The 23,927-nt window shown below is 38.0% G+C and overlaps 1 protein-coding gene across 1 annotated transcript in view; it reads left to right on the forward strand.

Annotated features, from left to right (window-relative positions):
• plxna1a (plexin A1a) overlaps nucleotides 1-23,927 on the forward strand; it is a 260,833-nt gene that overhangs the window by 194,073 nt on the left and 42,833 nt on the right. Inside the window, 7 exon segments of the mRNA XM_048179014.1 lie at nucleotides 2,131-2,282; nucleotides 2,951-3,071; nucleotides 6,369-6,505; nucleotides 8,812-8,979; nucleotides 17,797-17,890; nucleotides 20,149-20,385; nucleotides 22,587-22,730. Of these exon segments, the coding sequence (XP_048034971.1) occupies nucleotides 2,131-2,282; nucleotides 2,951-3,071; nucleotides 6,369-6,505; nucleotides 8,812-8,979; nucleotides 17,797-17,890; nucleotides 20,149-20,385; nucleotides 22,587-22,730 (1,053 nt within the window).

Here is a 23,927-nt window from a genome sequence, read left to right on the forward strand (position 1 = left end):
AGCTCTTGCCAGTTTTGTATCCAACTCTGAATGTCTAAAGTGTCTGAATGAAATCTAAAGATGTAGAATTAAAATAAAAAGATCTAAGAAATTAATTTACCTGTCGTTTCAAGGTGAATATTGGTTTGAAAGAGGCTTGAACAAAGATTAAAAATGAAAAAGTGGATAGATGGATAACAACAAATAATAATTAAAATAAATAGATTTTATTTTATTTGGTTTGCTGTGGTCCGTTGAATGCTTTTTTATTTTGTTTAGTTTTATTAATTTTTATAACCAACAAATTCAATGCACAACCTGCATTGAATTTCTTTTGCAATTCTTTTAAAGGTGCCGTAGAACGTCTTTTTAAAAGATGTAATATAAGTCTAAGGTGTCCCCTGAATGTGTCTGTGAAGTTTCAGCTCAAAATACCACATAGATTTTTTTTTTTTTTTATTAATTTTTTTAACTGCCTATTTTAGGGCATCATTAAATATGAGCCGATTTAGGCTGCGGCCCCTTTAAATTCTCGTGGTCCCCGCCCACGGAGCTCGCGCTTGCCTTTAACAGCATAAACAAAGTTCACACAGCTAATATAACCCTCAAAATTGTTCTTTACAAAGTGTTCGTCATGCAGCATGTCTAATCGCGTAAGTATAGTATTTATTTGGATGTTTACATTTGATTCTGAATGAGTTTGAGGCTATGCTCCGTGGCTACAGCTAACATTACACACTGTTGTAGAGATTTATAAAGAATGAAGTTGTGTTTATGAATTATACAGACTGCAAGTGTTTAAAAAATGAAAATAAGGTCTTGTCTCTGTGAATACAGTAAGAAACGATGGTAACTTTAACCACATTTAACAGTACATTAGCAACATGCTAACGAAACATTTAGAAAGACAATTTACAAATATCACTAAAAATATCATGATATCATGGCAGTTATTATTGCTCCATCTGCCATTTTTTGTTATTGTTCTTGCTTGCTTACCTAGTCTGATGATTCAGCTGTGCACATCCAGACGTCCTGCCCTTGTCTAATGCTTGAACATGGGCTGGCATATGCAAATATTGGGGGCGTACATATTAATGATCCCAACTGTTATGTTGAGATTTGCCTGTTCGTCGGAGGTCTTTTAAACAAATGAGATTTATATAAGAAGGAGGAAACAATGGTGTTTGAGACTCACTGTATGTCATTTCCATGTACTGAACTCTTGTTATTCAACTATGCCAAGATAAATTCAATTTTTAATTCTAGGGCACCTTTAAATTTCATTGGAATTCCTTTTCCTGTCATTAAATTTCTACTTTAATTCTTCTCTTCTCAGTGAGGCTGAGAATATGGTTACTTTGGACGTACACTACTAGCAAGAAAATCTGAATTTTATGGCAAACTTTCTCATTTCACACTTGTTGAATTCACCGTTTTCTATGCAACCTCATTTTACACATTGGGGTCCCTCAAGGCTCTATCCTAGGACCTCAGCCATTGTGGCAGTGATGCAGCCGAGGCCCGGATCCAGGTTGCCGTGGAGACCTTGTGGTCGGGAGATCAGGCGTACAGAGTACCTGTAATTACCTCATGATGGCTGTTATGGGGCGCCATCCTGCTGTTACCACTACACATCATTCACCATATTTGTTTTGTCATGCCACACCTGTCCTCGTTACGGAGAATAATCCGGCTAAATAAATCACATTATCCCACTGCCTTGCGCCATGCGGCTCTGAAGCGTGGATCCGAGAGCCTGGGTAATAAGTTTCAATTAGAGGATGGATGGAGGGGGGGGTTGGAGGGAGGTGTCTCGCCAAGCCCAGCATTAGGGGCTTCTGCTCCCCTGCGCCAAGGGGTGATTTGTCTCCATTAAAATGCAAGGCGTCTGAGTTTGTGTTGGAACTCTGAGACTATAAGGAGCTACAGGGTTCAATGCCAAGACCTATCCACTAACCAGAAGACCATTATATGGTCTACAGATATCAGAAGTTTTTATTCTACATTTCTTGAACTTGTTCTCTGCTCTTCTGCTCATCATGGCAAAAAGTCCAAAACTAAAATTAGATTTTTTTTGTATTATAGTCTTTTAAGTCTCCTTCTCCATCTCCAATCAAACTAATATCCCTATTTTTGCTCATTTGACAGCTGTTTCCCGAAACTGGACCACGGCAAGGCGGAACCAGGCTCACCATCACTGGAGAGAACCTGGGTCTACAGTTCAGAGACATTATGACAGGAGTTCGGCTGGGAAAAGTACCCTGTGTTCCCATTGAAGAGGAATATGTTAGCGCGGAAAGGTGGGTAATACTTTTAATAGTAATACTACAGGGTAATACCACAGATTTTTGGCTTCCAATTTGTTTCACAGAGTTTAGTCAGCATAGTACCATGTTTAATTTTTTAACAGGAATGAAAACAAGGCTGTGAGGGATAGAAATACAGTGTATTTAATGTATTGTACTGTCGTCTAACATCATGAAAATTGTTCACAAAAAAAAATTCAGTTGACAAACTCCATAAAAACAATTTAGAAAGTTTAAAAATTGCCTGATCTAGGGCCTTCATACAATGTGTGACATTGTTAAGAATCTGTGAAAAATGCAATATGGCATCTAACCTAACTAAGGTCTATAACACTCTTATTTTTCACTGTATGATTTATCAAACTCAACCCACAAAGTGCGTATTCTTTCAGCTACTGATAAGTATCTAGTAATTCCATTTAACACATTTTACCACATCTAAATTAAGAATCCTTGCAGTGCAGAAATCAGTGTAGAAAATGAAAGATTCAGTCTGGGTCGGCTCATAAATCAGAAACAGATTAATTATAGTAATAATATTTACTTGCGCTGTATCATATAAATCCATCCATTCACCTTCCTCCCCTTGAGGCCTTTGGTAACTTAGCACTGCTGTTAATCACAAACCCTAAAGAGGATTCCGACGTGTCTTTCTTCCGCAGGATTGTGTGTCTGCTGAATGACGCCACAGGATACCGTGTGCAGGAAGCCCAAGTGGAGGTGTGCGTGAGAGACTGCCTGGCTGACTACAGAGCCCTCTCACCTAGGGCATTCACCTTTGTGGTGAGCATCTAGAGACATTTAATCCTACAGATACATTCAGATCTAGCTGCCTTTGGATCATTTCAATTATGCAAATTGGATGCAAATGATTCCAAACAAACACTTGTGTATAAATGCACTACCGTTCCAAAAAATTTTTTGGTCAGTACTTTTAAAGAAAGAAAAGACACATTAAATTGTGACAGTAAAAGTCACATTATAATGTTGCAAAAGATACAAATAAATGCTGTTCTTTTTGAATAAAAAAATCATGTGACACTGAAGACTGGAGTAATGGCTGCTGAAAATTTAGTTTTCCCACCACTGATATAAATTACATTTTAAAATATATTAAAATAAAAAGCTGTTGTTTTAAATTGTAATAATATTTCACAATATTACAGTTTTACTGTATTTTTTTTTTAATTTTTAATCATATTAAAATGGTAGTGTACAGTGGTGATGATCAAAGATGACTGTAAAAATAAATCTGCATTGTTTATCCTTTTGATCTTTAATTCATAAAATTAGCAAAAGTCTAACCTTTCATTGAAGAAAAAGAATTGAAAGTGGGGGTAAAGTCACATTATGAAATAAATGTTTTTTCTCCAAATCACGTTGGCCATAATTGTTGAATTGTAGAATGTTTTATGAGTAAAATATCTCTGAAGTATAGTGCCATTCATATTTACATTTTTTAGCACACCAGGGTGATCATGAACATGAAGTTGTCCAGCCATGACTTCCTGTTCCACAAGAGTATAAACATGAGGAAACACAAAGGCCAAATTCCCTTAATCATTCATCACAATGAGTAAAACCAAACAATATCCACAAGTTTCCTACGCCCCATGAGGCCTTGCGTCAAACGTGGGAGCGTCTTCCGGTTCGAAGTAAACAAGCTGGACATGACACTCATTCATTCAACATTTGACAGTCATGCAAGATTTAACGATCCAAACTTGCGAACGTTTGTATTTTACTTATAGTTTTAAGATTCCAGCATCAATATTTGAACAATGTTTTACAAGAAAAAAAAGTTAAAGTAATAGTAATTTATTAATTTATGTCGAGGTGCACATAAATCATGCTAAATCTAACTGATATTTATATTGACATAAAAAGAAAACACAGACCTATTCAGTTGCGCCTGTTTCCATTTATTTACGATCACGAGAATGCAAAAAACAACTCCACTAAGGCTTTTAAATCCAAAGGCTTATACATTTAGAATATTGATAACATACCATATGTTTACGTCACTTTTCTGAGCCTTTCTATTGATTTTCTTCTAAATTATGCGATGATTGCAATCCGAGGACGTTTGCGCGATCTCTCCGTCTATCTATCCTGATCCTTTCAGCCAAAGCAACAGAGGGAGCTCATGAGAAGACAACAGGAGTTATGAGTTATACGAGTTAACCGGAGTGTGTGAATCTGTGAAAGATATGCATTTGTCAGGAATCAACAGGCACAGAGAAGAGACAGATAAAACATTAAACCAAATAAATACACAATTATAATCATATAAGAATTGTCTTCGTTCCTCAAGCAGTCTCTGATATTTTCCATGAACGAGTGTATTTATTTTAGCCTATATGACAGTGGAAACGCACGACACATTAGGAGTCAATAATATAACATCATAAAGCTTTGGTGCTTGCATCAGTGACAGGTGAAGTACGGACAGCGGGTTGTTTCATGTATTGCAGGGTCAGGATGCTCTAGTCATGCAGCAGCACTTTTGTGGAAGGTCAGTAAAGTAAAGGGCACGAAAACTGTTTATTGTATTGTGATATTATTAACTAATAAATGTACTAAACTGAGATGTTGTCCCTGAGCGCTGTAACGACATCTCTCATAAAGATTTGCAACTTTGCAAAGTAAACAATGATCCAAAAAACACTTAGCCTCTTCGCTAATTAGCACACTAAATACCATTGGTATGCTACTTCCGCCGTCCCACCGGAAGTTGTACCCACGTTCTCTTTTACAGTAGCGGCCCGCGGAAACAGGTGGATAGTTCTGATGTGCAGCAAAAGATTGTTGAGCTTCACAAAATAGAAAGTGGCTGTAAGAAAATAGCTAAAGCATTGAAAATCCCCATTTCCACCATCAGGGCAATAATTGAGAAGTTCCAATCAACTAAAGATGTTACAAATCTGCCTGGAAGAGGACGTGTGTCTAAATCGTCCTAATACACGGTGAGGAGGAAAGTTTGAGTGGACAAAGACTCTCCAAGGATCACAGCTGGAGAATTGCAGAGATTAGTTGAGTCTTGAGTCTCAGAAAGCCTAAAAAAAATTATCAAACAGCACCTACATCACCACAAGTTGTTCGGGAGGGTTTCAAGAAAAATCCTCTGCTCTCATCCAGAAACAATCTCCAGCATATTCAGTTGTCAGACACGACTGGAACTTCAAACGGGACCAGCTTCTATGGTCAGATGAAACTAAAAAAAGATCTTTTTGGCAGCAAACCCACCAGATGGGTTTGGTGCACACATGGATGAAAAGTACCCCATGCCCACGGTTAAATATACTGCTGGATCTTTAATGTTGTGGGCCTGTTTTTCTGCTGGAGGTCCTGGACATCTTGTTCAGATACATGGTATCATGGATTCTATCAAATACTAACAGATAAAAATCAAAACTTGACCACTTCTGCTAGAAATCCAACAATGGGCCATGGTTGGATCTTCCATCAGGACAATGATCCAAAGCAAACATCAAAACCAACACAAAAATGTGTCACTGAGCACAAAATGAAGCTTTTGCCATGGCCATCTCAGTCCTCTGACCTGAACCCTAAAGAAAATTATTGGAGTGAACTGAAGAGAAGAAGCACTAACATGGAGCTGGGAATCTGAAGGATCTGGAGAGATTCTGTATGAAGGAATGGTCTCTGATCTCTTGTCAGGTGTTCTCCAAACTCATCAGGCATTATAGAAGAAGACTCAGAGCTGTCATCTTGGCAAAAGGAAGTTGCAAAAAGTATTGAATAAAAGGGTGCCAATAATTGTAGCCAACATGTTTTGGAGAAAAACATTTATTTCATAATGTGATTTTTTCCCCCACTTTCAATTCTTTTCCTTCAATGAAAGGTTAGACTTTTGCTAATTTTATGAATTAAAGATCAAAAGGATAAACAATGCAGATTTATTTTTACAGTCATCTTTGATCATATTTACCAAGGGTGCCAATAATTCTGACCACCACTGTATATCAGCATTGCATCAAGTTACATGCAGAGAGTTGGTGGCCTTATACTTTATACTGATATCAATGTGCTTCTTCAATATATCATTTTGTTCCTTAGACGCCATATTTCACACGTGTCCAGCCCGCTCAGGGACCCCTCTCAGGAGGAACCAGAATCACTATTGAAGGAAACCACCTCAACGCTGGCAGCTCTGTTGCAGTCAACATTGGGCGTCACACTTGTCACTTCAAAAAGTGAGTACTGCTGCTCTACATCTTCTGTTTATCAAACCGCTGGCATGTTCATGGTATGAAGTGGTATATATATGAAGAGATATTGGGGATAATCACAGTGTCAAATGCATCTGACTAGAAATAATTCAAAATATAAATAAACATTCAGCTCATTTGTGTGATTTAAGTGTGAGTCCATCCTGTGACCTGTCCAATAATAAGGCAAAAGTCCTAATATATATATATATATATATATATATTTTGGAAAAAAATAGTTGTCTGTTTGGCCACCCTTCTATCTGTCTTGTTATCGGTTTATCCCTCCATCTGTCTGGCTTTCTTTCTAACTTTGTGTTTCTGTCTGTCACATAGTTTCTGTTTGTTTATTTGACTGTTTTATACGTTCCATAGGCCCTGTGCCAGTCGTTTTGATGGTTAGCCTGTTGGCTGTTTTGGTGTAGCATTTGCCAACATACAGTCTCCGCTTGCTTGTTAATGTGGTCTTTTTTTCTCTTACTCTCTCTGCTTATTCGCCTGCCAAGTTGTCTCCCTCTGTCTTTATCTGTATCCTTCCAAAAAGCTGTCTTCCGGCTTCTCACCTTAGCACGTCCACCTGTCATTCCGTCAGTCAAAACGCCCAGGCCCGTTTTTTTTTTTACCCCTCGGCATGTATCTACAGCATAAAGAGACACTTTGAAGGCAAGAACATCAGCCACGTTATGGCACAGGCGGTCCCGGTCGATTGTGCGCTTCCGTTTGTGGACGGGGACAGTGAATGAGTGTTCCTGCCGTCCGCCTGTCTATCTGTAGCAGCAGACCGCTCTGCATTGCAGCGGAGAATAAAAACATTGTCTCGCTGCCAAGTCTCAGACATGAGAGAAGGAGAGAATGAGGATTACTGCGGTTCTCGCTGACTGAGACGTCAGCCACACCTGGTCTCGGAGCCAGGGTTCACTTCAGAGAGAAGGTCCACATCATGTTATCCCATTGTGGGAGGATGTTAAAGAGATACAAAAATCATTAACTCACCCTCACATAGTTCCAAACCTGTATGGTTACTAACACAAAAGGAGAAGTTTTGAAGAACGTTCATGCTGCTCAGTTCAGTACAATGAAGGTGGATGGAAACTTGGGCCATTTATGCCACAAAAAGCCACAATTTAAAGGCATAGTCCACCCAAAAATGAAAATTCGGTCATCATTTACTTGCTTAATGTCTAAACTATTCTTTCTTCTCCGGAACACAAATGAAGATATTTTGAAGGATCCAAATAATATTGGAGACCATTGATTTCCATTGTATGGACAAAATAAACACTGAAATATTTCTCAAAATATATTTAAATCAAAGTGTTGAAGTGCTGTACAATTTCAAAAAAATTTTAATATTTCGCAGGAAAAGAAAAATAGGCCATACAGTGAATCAGCATGAGTTTAGGGTGAACTATTCCTTGAAAGCATCATGAAGCACTATGTTTGAAGTCTTTTAAAGCCATAAAATATCATTGTATGAGGATCAGACTGAAATTTGATTCATTATTCACTGAAAGTCTTGTATGATAGCCGTAGTCCCCATTGCACTTTCATTGTGTGGAAATGGGCAGCTTGGACATTTTGTAAAACATCTACTTTTGTGTTCTACAGAAAAAAAAAAAAAATGAAACAGGTTTCAAAAGACATGAGATATTCATTTTCGGCTGAACTAACCCTTTCATGTACCCTGCTTCTTTTGTGCGTGTGTGTGTGTTCCATTCATAATATCCAGCGAATTCATATTCAAATTTATTCTAAATGTCTGTAATCCAAATTACATATTTAAAATGCAAAATCTCTAAAAAAAAAAAAAAAAAAAAAATATCCTAAAGCAATGGTTGCATTTTGAACTTCATTTCATTGAATGACTATATATTTTACCTTTGAGGAAATTTGTGGCTTATCCGCTCCACAACTCGCTCTCTTTGCACTCTTCCATCTTTTTTTTTTTTTTTTTTTTTTTTTTTTGTGACAACCACCTTGTCAAAATATGTGCAGTCTTCTGAGGATTTCTGGGGTGTGCATCTTGAAAAGCGTTCCCATGGCAACATACTAAGGGGATGTGCATGGAGATTGCAGGCACGTCTCCAGTACAGGAGGAGAGAGTGAAGCAGACAGACCAGAGAAAAACAGAGCCGAAGTCTTTGAAACCCATATGGTTGTTAACACAAATGATGAAGCTTCATCAAACATACTTAACTCTTACTGAGTACAGAATCTGTGTCATGATGAAATATGAATGTGATGACATGCTTTTACTCTAATACACCTCTGCGCTTCCTCCGTGACTGTAGGCGGAGCTCTAAGGAGATTGTGTGTGTGACCCCGGCTGGCGTGAACCCGGGAAGTACCCCAGTTATGGTGGACATTGACTCTGCTGAGCTGAGGAACCCTGAGGTGAAGTTTAACTACACAGAGGACCCCACCGTCCTGAAGATAGACCCAGACTGGAGCATCGCTAGGTACGTGACAACTGTTTAGGTGCTAATCATCTGAGTTTGTGTTATTTGAGTATTTGAATAGAATGGAAACATGACAAAAATGTTGAGTTCAAACGTTGGCCTAGCGGTTTGTGTACGTCCTTAAAAATGTAGGCAGAGGGTGAACCAACTCCAGGGTAAGGAGATAATTTAGATAGGGTTAGTTCACCCAAAATGAAAATTTTGTCACCCTCAAGTTGTTCCAAACCTGTAAGATTTTGTTCGTCTTCGGAAAATGTTATGATGAAATCTGAGAGCTTTCTGTTCCTCCATAGACACAACTGAAACTTTAACGCTTCAAAAAGTTCATGAAGAGAAAACTAATCCAAAACTAATCCATATGAGAGACTTGATTGCTTTAGGCTGAGATTGAATTTAGGCTTTTATTCACATATAAACATTTATCAACTCACATCAGTTGTGGTAAACGGAAGCTCAAGCATGTTTGCTTGATGTGCGAGAACCAATGAGGTTCACACTTGAGGTTTGTTCTCAAGTGTCAAGCAAGTTCGTTTGAGCTTCTGTTTATGTTCACTGGTCATTGTTTATATGTGAATAAACGGCTAAATTCAATCTGTTCATCATATAAAGCGATCGAGTCACTTCAGAAAATTTGGACTAAACTACTCAATTCATATGGATTAGTTTAAAAAAAACAGTTGTGTAGCTTGCTATGGAGGGACAGAAAGCTCTCAGATTTCATCAAAAAGATTTTGATTTGTGTTCCGAAGATAAAAGAAATTCTTAGGGGTGTGGAACGACATATGGGTGAGTAATTAATGACAGAACTTTCATTTTTTGGGTGAACTATGCCTTTAAGTTACATGTCACCGCACGAACTACACATCCCAGCATAAAGCCTCCTGATAAATTATTTGATATTAAAGCATCTACGTTCATAAACCAGTTAATTTGATAAGAGAAAAACAAGCATACTGTGTGTGGGATTTGGCATGGCAGAAATCACACAAAGAGCGTCCCTTTCTAATTACTAAAAAGCTGTCACTCATCTTAGTTCATTGCAATCCATTAAAATCAATGAAACAGACTGCACAATGCATCTGTCTACCCTTTGTTTGTTATAATGAGAGGATTTGCATGTGTGCAGAACTCAATTTCTGAGAATCCACTCACCGCTTAAAACTCAGGAGTTTTTGTTCAGTGCTAACTTAAACTCCTCTGATTGGCCATTGCGTTCAAGAAATCAACAGATATGTTGGTGATTGGCTACATTGCTCAACGCTGCAAAAACACATTGATGCTCTCCAGAGCGCAAACACAGATACACTCTGAATCGTCTAGCAAATCTGTTTTGCCAATATGCTATTATTGCGGAAAAAACTGACCCTAGACCAGCAGTAATGAGCAGCTTTTCCCTCTAAAAGCAATCAGAAGCAGCAGCAGGCGGCAGTTTGAGTGAGAAAATTCCATGCTAGTGTCAAGGCTCCACCTATGTGTAGTTGGTTCATTAGAACCGTTTAGTTTTTCTGTAAAAAATGACAAATAATAATTCAAAGAAAATAAATAGTTAAAGCTAAAGTGTGTCATTTGGCACCAAAAAACAGACTTGCACAAGAAACGTTAAAGACCCAACCAAAGGTATTTTTAAAATACACTTACACTCATTTTCACTAAACACTAAAATGTAGTTGTTCTTTTTTCTGGAGCCATGTCCTGTGGTTAGCATACAGTACAGTCCAAAAGTTTGGAACCACTAAGATTTTTAATGTTTTTAAAAGAAGTTTCGTCTGCTCACCAAGGCTACATTTATTTAATTAAAAATAAAGTAAAAAACAGTAATATTGTGAAATATTATTACAATTTAAAATAACTGTGTACTATTTAAATATATTTGACAAAGTAATTTATTCCTGTGATGCAAAGCTGAATTTTCAGCACCGTTACTCCAGTCTTCAGTGTCACATGATCCTTCAGAAATCATTATAATATGCTGATTTGCTGCTCAATAAACATTTATGATTATTTTCAATGTTGAAAACAGTTGTGTACTTTTTTTTTCAGGATTCCTTGATGAATAGAAAGTTCAAAAGAACAGCATTTATCTGAAATACAAAGCTTCTGTAGCATTATACACTACCGTTCAAAAGTTTGGGGTCAGTAAGAATTTTTATTTTTATTTTTTTGAAAAGAAATTAAAGAAATGAATACTTTTATTCAGCAAGGATGCATTAAATCAATCAAAAGTGGCAGTAAAGACATTTATAATGTTACAAAAGATTAGATTTCAGATAAACACTGTTCTTTTGAACTTTCTATTCATCAAATAATCCTGAAAAAAAATATTGTACACAAATATTTTGTACAATTGTACACATTAAATGTTTCTTGAGCAGCAGATCAGTATATTAGAATGATTTCTGAAGGATCATGTGACACTGAAGACTGGAGTAATGATGCTGAAAATTCAGCTTTGCCATCACAGGAATAAATTACTTTGTGAAATATATTCAAATAGAAAACAGTTATTTTAAATTGTAATAATATTTCACAATATTACTGTTTTTTACTGTATTTTTAATTAAATAAATGTAGCCTTGGTGAGCAGACGAAACTTCTTTTAAAAACATTAAAAATCTTGGTGGTTCCAAACTTTTGAACTGTACTGTACGTGCTCCAAAACACAGTGTTGTGGTGTTCATGTGGTAGTCACGGGTTCGAATCCGGCCCACTGTGTGTCTCAGTTCCTTTGTCATCCTTTTCTGTCATCTCTCTACTTCCCCTCTTAATAAAAATGGCAACATTAAAAACATGGCAATTCCTTCTACCTCGCTGAAGGAAGCTGGAACAACAAAGAAGTAATAAAAATCAATAAGAAGCTATTTGTGTTACACTTTCCGTTGACACATGAGCAGAACTCATTAAGAGGTTGAAAAATGAGATTCTTTTAGGCGTCGCTCCCTTCACGCCATCAGACTTCTGCACCTGTGAGCAGAGCTGCTGTCAGGTGATGTTTTTTGCAGCTTTCTAGGGAGGAGTAGCGATTTGCACTAAAGCATGTCTGGCCTGTCGGTGTCGGGGGTGAAATAAAAACAACAAGTCTATAGAAACACCATCAGCAGTGTCAGATGGGGCAGGCAGGATGGAGCACTTATCACCTGCAACTTCGCTTCTCCTGTGGGTTATAGAGCGAGCTCTTTAAAAGCCTGTAGATGAAAAGAAGCTCTCAACACTCCCCCTCTCTCCCACTTTCTATCACTTACTTTCTTATTTACCTTTGTGTGGTGTCAGCGGTACGCTCTCTTAGAGCAAAAAGGTGAAACATGTAAAGCGTATATGGCGAAGCTGTTGACTTTATGCACTTAGCATGTATCTGTGTATTGTTACTTTTAAAACAATATTTGAATGATTTCTGATATCTGGTTCAGTTTATAATGTTCTTAGACTCAGATTGGTTATGACACAACACACATACATAGTTGTTTGTGTGATTGTGTGTTTTGATGCTGACCCAGGCCACTACAGTCAAGTGTGTTCTCTCTCCGTCGAGCCCTGCTTTGAACGGGGCCATTATCCCGCAGGAGTGTGTACCATGGTACCTTTCCCCCCCTCCATCTGCCTCTGAAAAACAAACGCACACACTCGGGGATCAAAGCAGAACCAGAAATGACTGCGCCTGTGCAGCAGTCGCCTCTAGCTTGAACAGACATAACTGGAACCCAAAAGTTGTGGCCCCAGAGCCTGTTAGTGTGCGCTGAGAGAGACTGTATTGATTTGAGCTGAAAATGCCCTTCAGGGCCGCGGCACAGCAGGTGTCACAGAGGCAAACAGGCAGAGACATCAGCAGCGGTACGGTGTGAGACTCACAGACCGCCTATGTCAACAAGCTTGTGAACACAAGTGTTTTTTCGGAAGATGTCGGTATAGTGAACCCTAGGCAAATTGTTTTTTTGAAACAGTTCATGGCCAGGTTTACTAAACGGGCAAATTAGCATGAGAGCGCAATTCCAAAAAAAGCGCCAATGGGCGTGGAAAGTTCTACACGTAGAAAGTTCTACTGATGACGTGCAAATTAATGAACACAGACGCAGCCGGATCGTTTCCATAATGACCAGGGCCCGACTGGGACTCATTTTCAGCCCTGGAGTTTCATGCCTTAGACCGGCCCACTTTAATTCACGACTGACTATGTTAAAGGTGTCCAAGAATGCTTTTTCACAAGATGTAATATAAGTCTAAGATGTCTCCTGAATGTGTCTGTGAAGTTTCAGCTCAAAATACCCCATAGATTTTTTTTAATTAATTTTTTTAACTGCCTATTTTGGGGTATCATTATCAATGCACTGATTTACACTCGGTGCCGCCCCCTTAAATCGCGTGCTCCCTGCCACACGAGCTGTCGACTATATTACAGCGCATTTACAAAGTTCACACAGCTAATATAACCCTCAAATGGATCTTTACAAGATGTTCGTCATGCATGCTGTATGCATGCTTCGAATTATGTGAGTAAAGTATTTATTTGGATGTTAACTTTTTATTCTGAGTGAATTTGAGGCTGTCCTCCGTGGCTAACGGCTAATGCTACACTGTTGGAGAGATTTATAAAGAATGAAGTTGTGTTTATGAATTATACAGACTGCAAGTGTTTAAAAAATGAAAATAGCGACGGCACATTTAACAGTACATTAGCAACGTGCTAACGAAACATTTAGAAAGACAATTTACAAATATCAGTAAAAATATCATGCTATCATGGATTATGTCAGTTATTATTGCTCCATCTGCCATTTTTCGCCGTCGGTGTTATGTTGAGATTCGCCTGTTCTTCGGAGGTCGTTTAAACAAATGAGATTTATATAAGAAGGAGGAAACAATGAAGTTTGAGACTCACTGTATGTCTTTTCCATGTACTGAACTCCTGTTATTCAACTATGCCAAGGTAAATTCAATTTTTGAATCTAGGGCACCTTTAAAATAATGTAATTAAAACCTCAGTATATAAGTCTCCAATAGTGCACTGTTCTCTACAGCCTTGTAAATAATTATATTTTTCAAAAATATCTTCAAATACCCATGATAGTACAAATGATAGTTATAATAATGATTTTATAATGTGAACCATTGATTAATTCTCTAGCCATCTAGTGGCTGTAGTTAAAAATTCATGTTATTTTAATTTTAATTTAATTAAGTGTTTGCTTTCCAGTAGATGGCAGTAATTGTCCACTAAACCCAGGCACATTTTTCATGTCTATCACTATGAATGAAATTTAGAAATGTAGATCTTTATTAAAGTGGATTTAACATAAAATTTTGCTATTTTATATAAATGTATATACTTAAATTATTACAAATTGAGGCAAATAAATAACACAAAATACCATAAATCCTACAAAATTGCACAACTTTACAGTAAAATATTAAAGTAGGCTATTACGTTAGTTTAAAAAAAAAGTTACATGTTACAAAATCACATTTTACTGTCTGGTTATGTAAGCTAGTTGGACAGAAAAATGAATAATGTTGGCCAGTGTGTAATAGCACAGCAAGCAACATATCATAAGTGATAGGCCATATTTTATTATTTGCCTACTATTATTACGATATGAGTAAGCTGCATACATGCCTTTATCTTTTGCATGTTTTCCCCTCTTCCTTTTTATTTACACTACTTAAATCGGCCTCCGGTGGCTTAGACCTTTTGCCTTACCATAATTTAGCGTTGATTTAGAACTTGTCCCGCTGTCCCTACAGACGTCACCTCATCCCTTCTTCTCGTATACTTTTGAGTGAGTTGTCTTCTCCGAGCGCACACTCCGAGTCCCTCCCGACCAGGTTAATTTACCCACCGAGTGACATGATATCATTGACGTTGCGTGCAAATGAACAGTAAAAACCCGATCACGCATTTGTTTGTTTGTTTGATTGTTTGTTTGTTTTTTCTTGCGCGGGTGCCCCGTGCCGCCCTGAGCCATTGCCCATGTCGTCCAGGTCTAAATCCGTCAATGAATGTTTTTTAGGAAAAAGTTAGGCTACTCAGCTTAGTATATTTGGTCCACAGTTTCTAGAGCATCCATATTTCATTACAACACCGGCCCTCGCGGCCAAATAAACAGACCGGCCCATCGGGAATTCTCCCGGTGCTCCCGATTAGCCAATCCGGGCCTGATAATGACCAACGCAATCTACTGTACCATTTTGGTTTAAGACATGCTTTTTTTGGGAGGTAAATAATGGCGAAAATATCAGTAAATTGACTAGCACAAACCTTAGTAAATCATCTTGCATGATTTATTTTAATACTCTTCTCCCATAAATTTTGCGTCTGAAAGGGAAACTCCTACAAATGCATATGCAATAAGGTCAGATGCAAAAATAACTCTGTCCATGCACTAAATTTTCACTGCGTGTCTTTAGTAAATCCTGGCAATCATTTTTTAACACCAAAAGAGCGTTTGCACTTTAGCGTTTAGTAAATCTGGCCTGGTGTTTTGAAAAAAAAAAAAAAAAAAAAAACAGAATCCAACGACCTTATCATACCTGTAGATCGAGTGCATTGTTCCAAAACAGGGACTTAATTTGTTACAATGTTGCTTTTTCCTCTTGGTTCGGTTTGCTTTCACAAGGCAATATTTCAAAGCATACCAAAATGTGTTAATGAAAGTCACATGCGTGTCCAACTGTCTCCTTATTGGTCAGAGTTTGCTCTGCGTCATCCATTAAAATGATTGACAAGTTCACTTCATGAGCATATTGTGGCTTGTTTAGTACCTACTGTCGAGACACACGCAAACACTATACGAATATAGCCATCATTCCCGCTGTTAAATTATGTACTACATTCGTACTAATTCAAGCGCGTATCTCTCAGCGCTGTCTAATAGACTGTGTTGAGACACATGCAAACACTATATGAATGTTATAATGCAGCTAGAGCGGGAATCGAGTCTTCGTCAGCGTTCTTGCATGGATAAGCGCGATTATACAATGTTTTAAGATGAAGAGGCGCTCTTTGTTTTTTATGTGCTCACTCACAGAATCAAACGGCATTTTATATAACGCGTTTCCTGTTATGAAACATGATATTATTTGGTTCGTTGGTCCGTTGGGTCGGATTGCTTTCACACCACAAGCGAACTGCCCCAGAGTTTGTTTGCAATCGGGCCGAGACCACCTCGTTCAGGCAATCTCGGAGCGATTGTTTTAGTGGGGGTCCGAGCGCGATTGCCGTGTTCACATTATGCCTAAACGCTCCGAGCCAAGGAAGAAAACGCACCAGGTTCCGAAACAAATGCTCAGGTGTGAAAACACCCTAAAAGTAAATATAGACAAATGCCAAGAGACCAAAAGTTAGGACAAACAAGAAAGAAACTCAAGGCTTGAGATCGGTTGTGGACCCGGTGTCTCACCTGGTTGCCTGTTGACGGCAACATTGCCCAGCAATATTGCTCATAAGTTGCCCTGTGTATCATCACCTTAAGAACAATATGGCCCCAAACTCACAAAACTAGCTACAGTAGCTTGATTTCATCCCTGTATCTTTTTCTCACATACTGCAGATAAACTCTAAACACTTTATTTGTGACTGAAATATATATATAAGATTATTGAAGATGGATGGATGGCCTTTACTTTTGCTGAAGTCATCAAGTTTATATCTGATTGGTCCGTGTAATGAACAAATCTTCAGTATAGACAGACTCAAGCAGTTCCTGTTTGTCTCTAACCTGTAATTGTGAACTACTGGAGAGAATCTTTGCTGAGTAAGTTCAAATTAGTTTAACCGTTGACATGTTTTGAGCTAGCACATCTGGTTTGGTGTCATTTGAAGGTAACACTATTGTCCTCAGGAGTATTGAGGATGGCTGCTGCCACTGTAATATAAGAACAGGACTGCATGCTTGCAATACATCAAGTGTACAGTTGCATACTTGCAAGCATTGCGACTGGAATGAGATATCCTCTCAGATAGGGGTAGGTAGAGGATCTATTTGTAGGCAGTGTGTCCTTTTTCTTGTTCTCTGAAGCTTGTACCTGAGTTAAGAGGGATTTTCACTGAGACGGACAGACTATGGACTAAGGAGAGAGACTGAAAGAACTCCACTCATATAGTGTGCAGTGGACACACAGGTCTCCAAACACCTGGTAAGACAAACTGAGCTGCAAGGTTGATACATTTTCCTTTGAAACTCTCTTTTTTCTAAATTTTAAATTCTTAAATTGCATTTAAAATACCGCTTTCACAATGTATATGTTTGTGTCAAATTGATGGTTGAGAAAAGAAATAAAGCGAGCATTGTCAATTTGCTGCTTGCTATTGCTAGTAAAACGGGATGTATATTTGTGGGAGTGACATTCTCAGTCCAGAAGTTGGTTTTCACCTAAATAAAATCTTTTCATTAGTATATTTGATCTTTTTTGCAGAAACGAAAGACTTTAAATGAGTACAAAAGTGTGCAAGCATATAGTTAGACTTGAAGCTAACAGCCACTGAACGAAAGCTCTAAAACTGTAGTTTTGATTGCATGGGATCTGAATAACTATCACCTAATCTCAGCCTCTGTTATGACTTATGAAACGGGTGCCGCATATGCAGAGGTAGAATGTCTTTAAACTCCCGGCTCTTCAGGAAAATCCTTTTTGTGTCTCATCGCCAAAAGTGATTATGGGATATATTACCTCTGCTCTGTTTTACCTCCCTTTGGGATGAAAAAGCTTGATAGACTGATATTTCTTCAGATTTCAAGGCCAAGTGTTGAGCTAGACTGTATGATTGGGTTATTGTGTGAGATCTGTACCCATCATGTTTCGATGATGACTTCCTGTTTCTCTTCCCAGCGGTGGGACTTTGCTGACGATCAGCGGCACCAACCTGGCCACCATTAAAGAACCCAAGATCCGCGCCAAGTACGGCTCTGCCGAGTCCTTTCATGTAAGTATCCTTTTTTTTCCTTGTCTTTTCCTGATATTTCTTCCTTCCGCACCACTAGCCATACTTTTGTCCCTTGTATTTCTGCATTTTTCAGTCAGCTCCCTCTTTCGCTCAAAGGAAACCAACTAAATGTTCATCTCACAAAAGCTCTCACATGTTCCCCTGCTGCCGTTCTTGCTTAAAGGACTCTGTAAAAGAAGCACACAATCCTAAACACCATTTTTATCTTGGGAAAGGTCACAGAAATATCTCTCTGTCACTCCGTTTCATTTTCTGCACGGTTCTCACTGTCCCGGAGTTTAAATTGACCTCTGTGTTTCTCAACATCACATTAACAAAATGTATTATGTAACATTATAACTATCTGACATGGCTTCTGCTGTAACCATCATTTTTACCCATTTAATAAGTAGGGTCAGTGAATTAAAGCTGCAGTCCATAACTTTTTTTTGGTTAAAAATGATCCAAAATCAATTTTTGAGCAAGTACATAACCAGCCAGTGTTCAAAACATCTCCTCACAACGATATAAGCATGTAATAATGGTTTCTAATTCAGGTGGTACTGGTGGGTTTCCGTGGGAAATTCGAGCATTGCAGCCGAATTTTTAAAAAAAACGATCACGGCTAGTAGGCTATATCATGTGAGCATGCTGCAGGTGGCGGATCATTTATTGCCTTTTTTCACAGCAGCTGGAATAATTCAACTCATCATTTTGTATGGTATGACAAATTAACGTTAGAGATTAGACTATACAGAACTTGAAATCTACAGGTAATGCTAATACACACTAAAGACAAGTAGTCATGCAATGCTTATGCTAACATTAACAATTTGAGAATAACAATCATAATAATTTGCAAGGTTTGATGTGATATGAGCTAAGCGATTGTTAGATATAATTGGTAGCGCAATTTATTCTTTTTTTTCCCCTCAGTTGGTCAGAACAAAAGTGGCAGATTTGTTACTTGCTCAGATGACATTTTCCAGTGAAAATTCTTACTTTGGTCATACTTCCAAGACTACAATCTGTGATTCCGAAGTACAGTATCCGCCAGCGTGGTGCCTGACAGCAAACATTAGATTCATCCGCGCTGAGGAGCCATGCCGATGCACAACCCACGTAAAAATAATAATTCCGTAAATAAGGTTTCAAACAGAGGTGGCGACAGACGCAAAACTTATGCCCTGCAGTTTTAAATAATTTAATGAAATTATTTACGTACGTACAGTACAGTCCAAAAGTTTGGAACCACTAAGATTTTTAATGTTTTTAAAAGAAGTTTCGTCTGCTCACCAAGGCTACATTTATTTAATTAAAAATACAGTAAAAAACAGTAATATTGTGAAATATTATTACAATTTAAAATAACTGTGTACTATTTAAATATATTTGACAAAGTAATTTATTCCTGTGATGCAAAGCTGAATTTTCAGCATCGTTACTCCAGTCTTCAGTGTCACATGATCCTTCAGAAATCATTATAATATGCTGATTTGCTGCTCAATAAACATTTATGATTATTTTCAATGTTGAAAACAGTTGTGTACTTTTTTTTTTCAGGATTCCTTGATGAATAGAAAGTTCAAAAGAACAGCATTTATCTGAAATACAAAGCTTCTGTAGCATTATACACTACCGTTCAAAAGTTTGGGGTCAGTAAGAATTTTTATTTTTATTTTTTTGAAAAGAAATTAAAGAAATGAATACTTTTATTCAGCAAGGATGCATTAAATCAATCAAAAGTGGCAGTAAAGACATTTATAATGTTACAAAAGATTAGATTTCAGATAAACACTGTTCTTTTGAACTTTCTATTCATCAAATAATCCTGAAAAAAAATATTGTACACAAATATTTTGTACAATTGTACACATTAAATGTTTCTTGAGCAGCAGATCAGCATATTAGAATGATTTCTGAAGGATCATGTGACACTGAAGACTGGAGTAATGATGCTGAAAATTCAGCTTTGCCATCACAGGAATAAATTACTTTGTGAAATATATTCAAATAGAAAACAGTTATTTTAAATTGTAATAATATTTCACAATATTACTGTTTTTTACTGTATTTTTAATTAAATAAATGTAGCCTTAGTGAGCAGACGAAACTTCTTTTAAAAACATAAAAAATCTTAGTGGTTCCAAACTTTTGGACTGTACTGTACGTGTAAATATATATTTATTTATTTATTTATTTTTTAATAATAAATGTTCTGAATAGTTTTTGTCTCTCTGTTTTCCTATTCTACTCAGAACTGCACAGTTTTCAACAACTCGGTTATGGTCTGTCTGGCCCCGTCGGTGGCTGATTCAGAGAGAGGCTTTGCAGAGACTGGCAGCGGACCGGATGAGATCGGCTTCTACATGGATAACGTCCACGCTCTTGTGGTCGTCAACGAGAGCTTCAGCTACTATCCGGACCCCGTCTTCGAACCCCTCAGTCCCACAGGCATTCTGGAGCTCAAACCGACATCTCCCCTCATCCTGAAGGTATAAGACACTTGCTTGAAGTGGTCGATGTATTTGAGGGTATTGATGTGAGGTTTATGTGGCCAATTTGAATGATTTGCTGATCATGTTCCCCCTTCTTCTGCACACATTTTCCTGTCCTGTCTACAGTACCAATCAATGCAAATGCAAAATAGCTAACAACCCCCAAAAACTGATATCTGAATCTCTCATATTGTTTTATTAATCTGTCTGGTCCATACGAACAACTTCCTTCATCCCTTCGTTTATAAACTTCAAAATGCTGATCACAGACTCCGGCTGGCGAAAGCTTCTCTTTTCTTTAAACCAACTGAGGTGAGAGTCGAAGCATGTCGAGTGATATTTCTTTGTTAAATGGAAATTTATTAACGAAACCTTTTTACTTAATGCCCGATCCCCCGCCTGGCTTATTGGGGGGAGAGAAAACAACCCGGTGCATTAGCAAAGCGAAGGAAAATACGAAAATGCAATTTGGTGAAATAATCAGGGATATTCTGGAGATGCATCACATTCTCCACGCAATTAATTTCTCATCTAATTTGATCTGGGGTTGGCGGCGCGGATGAGATGAGAGGGGGAGAGGGAGCGGAATTTGCATTAAAGAGCGTCGTGCCGTGGCCTCACTGAACTCTGGGGATGGGGGGATGTTGGTGTTTTGCTGTTGTTCATCAACATTTCTCTTTCCTGTCCCGTCTGTCCACATGGCCACAGAGTGTTCCGTTCTTTATTTTCCTTACTGTTTATCTTCATTGAGATCAGTCACAGGATATGTTCATATCTGTTCAAGCCTCTGGGGCTTCCTTTGCTTTTTTTAAATCAATATCTACATGACCTTTACGTGTCCAAGGTTGTGTGTTGCTAAATTCATTTCAGACAAAAAAGACACCATTACTATTATCTTGAAAACCCATTCCAGTGCTTAAAGGATATTTTCTGCTTAATGTCAATGGTCTTTCTATAGACATTTTTCATATTTTCACTGTTGCCAAAATATATATATATATTTTTTTTTAATTACAAATGTATTATTTTTATATGAAGTATTTAAAGGTGCCAAAGAACATGTTTTTAAAAGATGTAATATAAGTCTAAAGTGTCCCCTGAATGTGTCTGTGAAGTTTCAGCTCAAAATACCCCATAGTTTTTTTTTGTTTTTTTTTTTTTTTTTAACTGCCTATTTTGGGGCATAATTATAAATGCGCCGATTTAGGCTGCGGCCCCTTTAATTCTCGTGCTCCACGCCCCAAGAGCTCGCACTTGCCTTAAACAGCGTAAACAAAGTTCACACAGCTAATATAACCCTCAAAATTGATCTTTGCAAAGTGTTCGTCATGCTACATGTCTAATCGTGTAAGTATGATATTTATTTGGATGTTTACATTTGATTCTGAATGAGTTTGAGGCTGTGCTCTGTGGCTAAAGCTAACATTACACACTGTTGGAGAGATTTATAAAGAATGAAGTTGTGTTTATGAATTATACAGACTGCAAGTGTTTAAAAATGAAAATAGCGACGACTCTTGTCTCCGTGAATACAGTAAGAAACGATGGTAACTTTAACCACATTTAACAGTACATTAGCAACAAGCTAATGAAACATTTAGAAAGACAATTTATAAACACCACTAAAAATATCATGTTATCATGGATCATGTCAGTTATTATCACTCCATCTGCCATTTTTTGCTGTTGTTCTTGCTTGCTTACCTAGTCTGATGATTCAGCTGTGCACAGATCCAGACGTTAATACTGGCTGCCCTTGTCTAATGCCTTGAACATGAGCTGGCATATGCAAATATTGGGGGCGTACATATTAATGATCCCGACTGTTACGTAACAGTCAGTGTTATGTTGAGATTCACCTTTTCTTCAGAGAAAATATATATATATTGTTTATTTTGCTTAAATACAATATAAATATATAATTATTTATAAACATACTTATTGTTTGCGTATATAATAAATCAAAAATATATATTTAAATTACTTTTTCCTGACAAATATTATATTATCTTTACAAATAAAATAATGGAAATCCTAATTATTGCTGCAATGGATGCTTTTAAGGTGAAAGTCAAAGTGATACACGGCAAAGCCCTGATGAGAATCCATGTTTTTTCCATGTACAAGCAATTAATGTTAGTTGTATTTCATTGTTTCTTTTCATATCTGATTATGTCTTTTTCTATTCATCATTACAGGGTCGTAATTTGATTCCTGCCGCTCCCGGTAACTCCAGACTTAACTACACGGTGTTTATCGGAGAAACGCCATGCGTTCTGACGCTCTCCGAGACCCAGTTGCTGTGCGAATGGCCCAACCTCACCGGCCAGCACAAAGTGACGGTATGTACTTAGATCCTCAAGTTCACGCTGACCAAATGTCAGAAGATTGGAAATGACAACTGGCAGTCAGAAATGAACTTAACACCAACCGAATGCCCCGCTGAAGGAAAATGTCTTGAAAGGACGCTCTTTATCTTCTCGCAGCATGTCATTCGTTGTGATGGCTCTGAAAGCGAAATGCTCCGAGAAGAAAAATATTTACGCCTGTTTTCTGCATTCGTATTATTTTTGCCGCAAATGTCACATTGGATTCAGAGAAATTGTATGAAATATATGTTTGTACAAACACTCTTTGAAAACTGCTGGTTCAAAAATAGACGCGTCTCTTTGTGTTGCGATCCTCGTGTGGCACCGAGAGGCGACGTGAGGCGAGGCCAGGGAGAGGCAGACACAGCTGTGCTCTTGTCCCATGTACAGTGACCTACTTATGGGCCGCCCTTGGTGCATTGGATCACGTCTGGCAGCTCTCAGTGTGTGTTTTCTGTATCTTTTGGCCTCTATGTGAGAATTAGTCTTGTATGTGTGTGTATATATGAGTGATCATGTGAGTGTTCTGGTCACACAGCTGTGCATTGACTGCTGTGACCCCTGTTAGAGAGTCTCTTTAGGAAATTTTGCATGGCTGGGATCTCTGACCCCATACCTTCCCAGGGGTCCCTGCAATTTTGCAGACAGCGCACAATGCCTGCGGTGCGGTACGTACGGTCACGTAATGTCTGCAGTAGAGTTCTCTTGTAGTTCAATTCCACATATTTTATATATGCGATGTTCGCGTTTTACTGTGTTTAAACACTCCTAACCCAACGTAATGAATTGAATCATTTGTTTGTGCTACAAACATGAAATGATACCTCGCATTGTGTGCCTTGTTGAGGAGAGGTGTGCTTTTACTTTATATTAAAGGTCCCGTTCTTCGTGATCCCATGTTTCAAACTTTAGTTAGTGTGTAATGTTGTTGTTAGAGTATAAATAAAATCTGTAAAATTTTAAAGCTCAAAGTTCAATGCCAAGCGAGATATTTTATTTAACAGAAGTCGCCTACATCGAACGGCCAGTTTGGACTACATCCCTCTACTTCCTTCTTTAATGACGTCACTAAAATTTGACTAACCTCCGCCCACAGGAATACACAAGAGTTGCGTTTGTAGAGTGTGTTTGTCGCCATGTCGTCGAAACGCTGTTATTTTCATCCCGCAG

Source organism: Megalobrama amblycephala, linkage group LG24 (genome assembly GCF_018812025.1).
Source record: "Megalobrama amblycephala isolate DHTTF-2021 linkage group LG24, ASM1881202v1, whole genome shotgun sequence".
NCBI lineage: Eukaryota > Metazoa > Chordata > Actinopteri > Cypriniformes > Xenocyprididae > Megalobrama > Megalobrama amblycephala.